At 43.7% G+C, this 8,004-nt stretch overlaps 1 protein-coding gene across 2 annotated transcripts in view; it reads right to left on the bottom strand.

Annotated features, from left to right (window-relative positions):
- Positions 1 to 1,916: 1,916 nt before the first annotated feature.
- The window catches only part of SLC6A11 (solute carrier family 6 member 11), an 88,538-nt gene continuing 82,450 nt past the window's right edge, over positions 1,917 to 8,004 (bottom strand). For both annotated transcript variants that reach the window (XM_058845342.1, XM_058845344.1), the window contains exons 12-15: positions 7,400 to 7,502; positions 6,601 to 6,701; positions 5,153 to 5,323; positions 1,917 to 3,808 (exon numbers count right to left, since the gene is read on the bottom strand). In XM_058845342.1, coding sequence (XP_058701325.1) covers positions 3,656 to 3,808; positions 5,153 to 5,323; positions 6,601 to 6,701; positions 7,400 to 7,502 — 528 coding nt within the window. In that variant the 3' untranslated portion in view covers positions 1,917 to 3,655. The remainder of the gene's footprint in view (positions 3,809 to 5,152; positions 5,324 to 6,600; positions 6,702 to 7,399; positions 7,503 to 8,004) is intronic.

The following is an 8,004-nucleotide window of genomic DNA, read 5'->3' as shown; positions in this document are numbered from 1 at the left end:
TATTTATATCTATATTTATTTATATCTATACCTTATATAGATATTTAGATATTTATATTTAATAAGAGTGACGTGAAGTTGTGACCCCAGGGAACTTCAGTTTCTCTCAGCCACAGATTTGCTGCATGACCTCAAACAAGTTTCTAAACCTCCTCTGGTTTTTCAGTTCCCCACTTCACATCAAGGGACACTTGTCTGCTCTACCAGGGTAGCTGTGATTATTTAATTCATTGGGGGAGTGTCATGTAAAGTATATCCATATAAACTAAAATACACAGAATGGGGTTTTCCCATTTCCTTTAATTTTTGAGAACAAAGTAAGTAGACAAAATCTTGTGCCCTTCAGAACCAAAGGGAGCCTTTCTTTGCATAAAATGTTACATAAACCTTAGTGGTTGCTCATTTTTATTGTATTATTTTTAATAATTCTGCAAATACTTCAGAAAAGGGCAGTTTGTTCCTACTGCATAAAAAAATCATCACCATTGAGCTGGGTTTTTTTACATTTCTCCCTCATACCATTTAAAAAAAACACCAAACAAGAACAACTAGGAAATTTACCCTCCCACTTCCCTCCACATAGAAAGAAAAGAAAAAACAACAAAAAAATTGTGTTGTTTTTTTTTTTAAATCAGTAAAGTGTTAAACAAGTCAGCTATCAGGAGCACACAGAGCACAGCACATCAGTAACACGGGGGATGCTTTAGACCATGGCAGGACCAGGTGAAATGTTCCCAGCAGCTCCTGGACACAGCACAGCTCTCCTGGAGGGGCTTGGGTGAGGACAGAGCTCCAAAGGACTCAGCCAAGCCCCAGGACACACATTTTCCTCCTACAACAGAGTTTATCCCAATCCCAGTGATACAATTCCTCTCTAGGCCTGGATCTCAGGGACACCTCAGTGCCCCAGGCCCCAAAAAGTCTGACCAAAAGTGAGTTGTGGGGAGCAAACTGGGGCTGAATGACTTCATTGCCTGCAGCTGGAATTGGAGGATGAGCCCCGCTATGGAACTGGAGCAAACTGGGAATTGTGTGAGAAACTGGTGCCCATTGTCCATGCTGGCTGCAGCCTCTGGGAGGCTTTGGCTGCCCGAGGTGTGCCTGGGGAAGGCCTTCAATAAATGCCCACTTTATTCCCTCCAGGGGACGTTTTCTGTCCCATCTGGGACACCACAAACCCCGAGGCAGCAGCGAGGGCTGTCCTGGCCCCTCTGGGGTCACTTTGTGCCCGTGGATGGCTCCAGGAGCTGGGGCTGTGTCTCATGGCACTTCCTCAGGATCCTCACTGCCGAGGGGATGGCACTGAAATCCAGGCCAAGAGCAACCTGAAGGTTCTCAGGAGTCCTGAGATCCAGGCCAAGCACAACCTGAAGCTGCATCTCCCTCCACTGATCCAAAAATATCTTGGCATTCTCCGTGGGAGGAAGCACAGCCCACGCCAAGGCCCACGTGTGGCTCTGGGGCCTTGCTTCTGCGGCCTGGTGGGGTGGAGAGAAAGCCCAGGAGGGGACATTGGGTCCCAAACATTCCTGACTTGTTGGGACTTCCAAAAATGTGAATTCCTAGATTTGGGGGTGTCAATGTCAATTCCATTTCTGCATTGTATATAAATCAATCTGTGGTTTCTATTCTGGGAACATTTCTCCCCCTGTATGGTTTTCCCATGGGACTGAGTTTTGGCTCCAAGGGAGGCCAGCAGGCACAGAATGATTGTTCTGTGCCTTCCTAAATCCAGGTTTCTTTTAAATGTCCTGCTCCAAGCACCTCCCAAGGGAGATGTGCAAACAGGATTTACAGGATTTGAAGTCCTCTGCTAGGCTTCCACCTTGCCACACACAAAATAAACCCCTACAAATAAGGTAAAGTAAAAATGAAATGGCTCTATTAGATTTAATGAAGTGACTCGAGACAAAGCAGTTCCATAAAAATGCTTTTTTTAAGAAGTAACAGCAAGAGCTTAGAGAAGTGCTGACTGCAGGTACAGTTCTAGCCAATATTAAAGTATAATTAGTGATTTCTAGGGAAATATTTCCTTGGGAGAAGGTCAGGAGCCGTTTCTGTTGCTAACAACTCCAGGTGCTGTGTCTGAGCTCCGGTGGGTTGGAGTTGCAGAGGAGGCAGCAGGTATTATGACATTTCTTCTGGGCTGTCTCTTGTCTCTCCCCAAAAATCCTGTGCAGTGCAGGATGATGTTTCTCCACAGGTTCCTCACACAACCATCAAATAACAAAAACAAGCCAAGGAAAAAAATTGCCCAGAACAAATAATAGTGTTTGGAATATTATCAGGTAAAAAAAAACCAAAACCACATCCTAAGGACACAGTTTAGGGGTTTTGCTACTGGGCCATCTGCACACCTCCTGGAACAAGCATCCAGCAGCTGGATCCACGTACAAAATCAGCTTTAAAGCCCGGCAGTCAGTCCAGACCAAGGCCTGACAGGACAGAACCAGCGCTGCTGCCTCTGTGACACCGAGGTCACAGCAGCCCTGCGTGAATCCCTTGCCCTGCACCACACAGAAATGACCTCCTGGGACTCCTGCAGAGAGAAAGGACATTACCCCAACCTTCTGCTAAAGAAATTCCTCCAATGACTTCAGTCCAAGCCTCAATCCCATCCAGGGCACAAAAATCAGTGCCTGATCTGAGGGGACCTGGAAAGGACCTTGAAGAGGAATCAGAACACCCTGAGTTGGAAGGATCATCCAGTCCAACTCCTGGCCCTGCACAGGACAGCCCAAAACCCCACCCTGTGCCAGCAGAGGAGCTGTGTAGTGCTACACATCAGCATTGTAGGATCCTGGACTCCTTTGGAGGGGAATGAGTTGTTTTACAGACACAGAGAGCCCTAAACTTTTCCCCTCAGAACATCTCCAGCTCTGTGAAATAACCTTGGTCTCCTGGTGGAGGAGCACAGACAAACATGGGTCACTCCTGGGGGTGGGAAGTGCCAGCCAAAATTCAGGAGCAGCCGCCCAGGGAGGAGGATGCAAAGGTTTGGGAGGTCTCCTGAGGAGCACATCCTGTCAGAGACCAGGAACTTACAGCAGCAAAATTCAGAGCCCTTCAGAACCAGCCTCTGTCCAATCTCCAGGAAAACAGTGGCTCGGGATGGGCTCATTCCACATTTCCAACCCTGATGAAGCCAGTGGAGGGTGGAGAGAAGGAGGTGGGAGCAGCTGAGGCGCCGTCAGCATCACCAAACTCACCCTGAAAGGAGAATTCTTCCCAAGCAAACCACAGGACAGGCTGGTGCCTTTTATATACACACAGGGACAGCTGAAATGGTCTGAAATGCTTACAGGTTAGAAGGTCTATACAACATTACACCTGCCACAAATCAAAGTAGAAAAGTTTTACAGCACATTATACAGGTCCCTCTAAAGTCTAAAAAAAAACAAACATTGACTGGAATCACCATATTACAAGAAGTCATCACTAACAGACGATATAATACTATTTCTTTTTCTTTTACAGAATCATTACAGATAGAGTAATTTAAAAAAATCACTTTTTAAACAAGTATACAATTTTCACTTTAAAATTAACTGGTTAATAAAATTCTGTGCAAAACAAGCCAGCCTCTATAATTAAGTGAATTTATTTATTTCTTTATACAAAAAAAAAAAATAAAACAACAACAAAAAAAGTTCTTTCAGAAATGTGTTTCCTTTTCTGTGATGGTGGAAATGGTGCCATCTCCTTTCAGTTTGGCATCGCAGTCATTTATTGCTGCAATGTAGGCTCCTCCTCCGAGCTTGCCCCGCATTTTCAGGTCTGAGCTAGGTGTAATCAACTTCCTGAATTTCTAGAAAATGGGAGAAATTGGAAATCATTACGTTTTTCTTGGTCACAGACACACCTCTCTTTAACAGATCGATTATAAAAGGCTTTTCTCCTGCACGTCTCCTTCTCATTTATTCCCCTGTTGTGGAAACATCCTCAGACCTGCAGGCTGCACCATTCTGGGTAAATCCCACTGGACCAAAGAAGGCAGAGTGAAATTTTTATTTCCAAAAACCAAGTGAATTTTTATGCTGATTTAATCACCCCCTTTCATGAAGACACTCATCACAATGTCTGTTCTACAGGTACATTTTGTTTCTCATTTTATCATCAATGATGTTCACTGGAAAAAGCAAATAAACCAGTGACAGCCAAGGTGTATTAAGGTGTGATAAAGAAAAATATCCTTCCACTTTTCTTTGAGCAATGACATCCACAGCAAGGTTGCTGCTCACAGCAGGAAGTTGGCTCCCCAAGAAGCTCCCAGCTGTGATTTAAACAATCCTCTTGTCATCCTGGCAGGGAAAAGATAACGACCTGTCTGCAGTGCTGCAGCTCCAGCAAAGTCTGCTCACCTGCAGGGACAGGTGGGGCTGCTGCACTGAGGAAATACTGAATGTTTAGATTTGTGTAGATTTCCTCTTTTGACTCTCTGAGACAACTAAATCATGGGTGATTCACTTTTAGTTGATATACACAGTAAAGATTTCCTAGGCAGCCCCCAGGCTGTGTTTAATCAGCTGAATGGAGTCTGTGCAATGTGGACAAATCGAGGCTTTTCTGCAATGCTGAAATCCCAAATGGCTGAATAAGGTTTGTATTTTTATTTCTACTGCTATTGTTTCCTTCACTGCCTTACTTTGGAGCTCCCACAGCAAGGAGAAACCTTCCAAGCTTGAATTTGATAATAACCTCAGTCTAGACCTAACCTGACACCAAATGTCAGAAAAGTGCCCTGAATCTCTTTATTTGACTGAGTTTCTCATTTAGAGAACTGAAATTAAGAAAACTGTTCAGAAAATGGGAATGTGGGCAACCCAGCTCCTGGAGAAAATCCTGTCAGCACAAACAAAAACCATGGGAAAAGGCAGCTGAGCTGAGGAAATGGCTGATACAAACTTTGAGGGATTTGAGTGATGTTACAGACATTTTAAGCTACAAATTGTGCTGGGAACAGAGCACCTTAAATCAATAGTTTTGTTTAGTTTACCACTGGCAGCACAAAACCCAACAGGAATTGAGAATAAACCAGAGAAAGTTCAGAATTCTCTTTCCAGCGGTGACTGAGAGCCCTAACTGGGGGATGCAGGTGAGGACTCCCAGCCCTTTCCCAGCTCTTTTTCCAGCATCACTGGATATCTCTCACCTCCATGAAGGTGCCTTCTGTCTTCCAGAGCTTGATGCAGATCCACAGTGGGATGCAGACCATGGAGGAGAGCGCCATCATCCACCCGATGCCGTAGCCCCAGTCAGGGTAGATGTACACATTGTTGTATTTTAGCGGTTTGTATTTCACCAGGAAAAAGATGAAGATTCCCTGAAACAAGCAGAGATGCTGTCAGAGGTATTTATGGGCAAACCCTGCACGTGTAACAAGGATTTGGTTGAAGGTTTAGGCCAGGCCAGGCTCTCTGAGGAGGAAAAGCAGAGGGAAGCTCTTCACTCAGAGAAAAAAAACCCACCAGCAACATCCTCTCTCCTGTACAGCTTAAATAACACATCTCAGAGGCTCCTGCAGAAATGAGCAACCTTTCAAGTTTAATCCTATTTACCACTTGGTGACAATAAACCCTGCACTTTGATGGCAAGCAGCACCTGGGCAGGAAAGATTAAGTCTTGCTACAGCTACAGTGAACCAGCTGTGATTAAGTAACATGAGCTGGGTTTTCTCCAACCTGTCAGGATGAAAAAGGAAAGCCAAAATTTTTGAAGTTACTTTAATTCACTGTGTGTACCTGCAGTTTTGCAGGCTAATGCTTTCATCCTGCCAAAAACCCTAAAAAAAAAATCTGTTTAAATTTCTAATCAGGCAGCTTGGACCATTTGGATGCATGAAACAGAGAAAAGCTACTGCGTCATTTTGTCCAACATGGTGAAACGAGTGCACAAGAGCAAATGGTGGAGAGGTCATTTCAGAATTGGTGCAAATGAGTCAGAAATTTTGCTAAGTTTGCAAATGAGAACCTGGATTTTGAGGTAGCCCAGCTCCTGTAGTTTGCAGCTGCCATCATTGGAGTATTACACAGCTGGAAGGGGGGTTGGCATCTAATCCTCAGTTTTAAGGGCAATCAGATCATGTTGCTTTTGGAACTTTGTCCCTGTGACACTGCCACAGATCTGCTGAGCTGGCACAGCTTCCTTCCCCTCCCTCATGCCCGTGGGATGGACTCTTGGCCTCTCCTACTACGTTTAAAAGTGAAATACATCTTGTCTCCTTTGGGAAATGTCCATACCTCAAAGAGAGAGGAGAAAGGGGGAGAAAGCAGCAGAGGACCCAGCACAAGTCTGGAGGAGCTCGAGCCGTGTGTTGGCACACAAGGTGCACTAACCACAGGGAAAAACATCTCTCTCATTCTGGCAAATGTTCTTTTAGGGCCCTGGCATTATTTTTGTTCCTATGACTGTACCTACTAAGATTTTTCATAGACTATTTGACAACTTTTACAGATCCTACAGAATGTTTTTTTATTTTAAATACATGCTACAAATCAATAGGCTTTTTTCTCAACTATTAGCCACAGAAAATTATTAAAAAACATATACAGAAACCCTTCTTTATATCTAAAAGAAGTTATTTGGACATTCTGTACTTACTGCACAAATACCTGGAGTTAGGACCATCCAGCACCATTTAATCAACGACACAGGTTTGTACCCAATCATGTCTTCAATGTTCTCATAAAAGCGATTGCTGCCTGCCCAAAAAGCAAAGGAAAAGCAGATGAAGAGTGCACATGGAAGGGGTTGTCCAGGTCAGGATTTAAAGCAGGGAAGAGAAAGCACAGACAGAACTGGGAAGGCTGAAGCTGCTGCCTCTTTCCCTGGAAAACTCCTCCCTGCCATCTGCCCTGTGCTCATGGCAGGGGTTTATATAAAATTCCTGCTGCTAGAAAACTTCTGGTGCTATAAAATATTTATTTCATACAGATCATTGTATCTCTTATCAGAGATGGAGATTTCATTAGTGTGGTACAAGCTGTCACAAAAAGATTAACATTTCCTTTAGTCCTACTCTCCTTTTTCCTCCACACCTTAAGGTTTGCTTTCCTTCATAGCATGAGTCAATCTAATATACTCTGCTTAGTTGATTTATTCTCTTTCTTGTAGAATCAGGTTGTAAACAACCCCAGTCAAAGAGTATCTATTTTATAGATAAATATATTTAGATGCTATGAGCTCATGTGTGAAGCCAAGGATAGTTGCTCACATGTGATCTGCACTTCTGTGTTGTTTAACAAAGTGAAATTATCTTTGTGGAGAAAAAGGCATTCATGGCTTTTTTGGGGCATGGGAACGTGGAGGGTCCCATTCCATACGAGCACAAGGTTCTCACTTTGCCTTTATGCAAACAGGAAACTTGGATAAGAAAAACAGAGCAATTTTTATCACTCACCGTACACCCAGCCTATGCAGACACACTCAAATATGGCAACAAAGAGCAGGCACATCCCACTGGCTGCATAGGAGTCAAAGAGCTGAAAGACATACATCCCACCCTGCAGGAGAAAATAGGAAAGGGAAAAAAAATATTGGGTTGGCACTGGCGGCAATATTTCATAGCAAATCTGTTTTAATTACATTGTCAAGCTGTTGGCTCCCTGGCAGTCTTCCTACTCAAGTTGGTTCCTTCTTGAACAGAGAATATTCATTTCTTGTTTTGTTTTTTTTAACTCTGCACTTCCTTTAGGGTGGTAAATCTGGAGTGAAGTAAATTTGGTTTTATTTGCAAAAATGCTGTCCCACCTCCCTGCTTTTCCCTTGGTTTGTTATCACATCGAGCTGCAGATATTCCCAGGAGTTTCTGACCTCCAGATCCTGGCTCTGTGTCTGTGTTATTAATATGTAAAATAATTAATTCAACTGTGGGGAAAGGAGGTAAAATCTGTAGCTACTGAAATCCCTCTGTGATGGTGCAGGGACTACAAAATGGATAAAGTGACCTAAAAAGTGTGAATTCAACTCACAGAGTTTAAGCCACATGACTGAAACAAGTCTTTC

Source organism: Poecile atricapillus, chromosome 9, assembly GCF_030490865.1.
Source record: "Poecile atricapillus isolate bPoeAtr1 chromosome 9, bPoeAtr1.hap1, whole genome shotgun sequence".
NCBI classification, from domain to species: Eukaryota; Metazoa; Chordata; class Aves; order Passeriformes; family Paridae; genus Poecile; species Poecile atricapillus.
The sequence above is the reverse complement of the archived record's forward strand: the minus strand, read 5'-3'. Positions and strand labels throughout refer to the sequence as shown.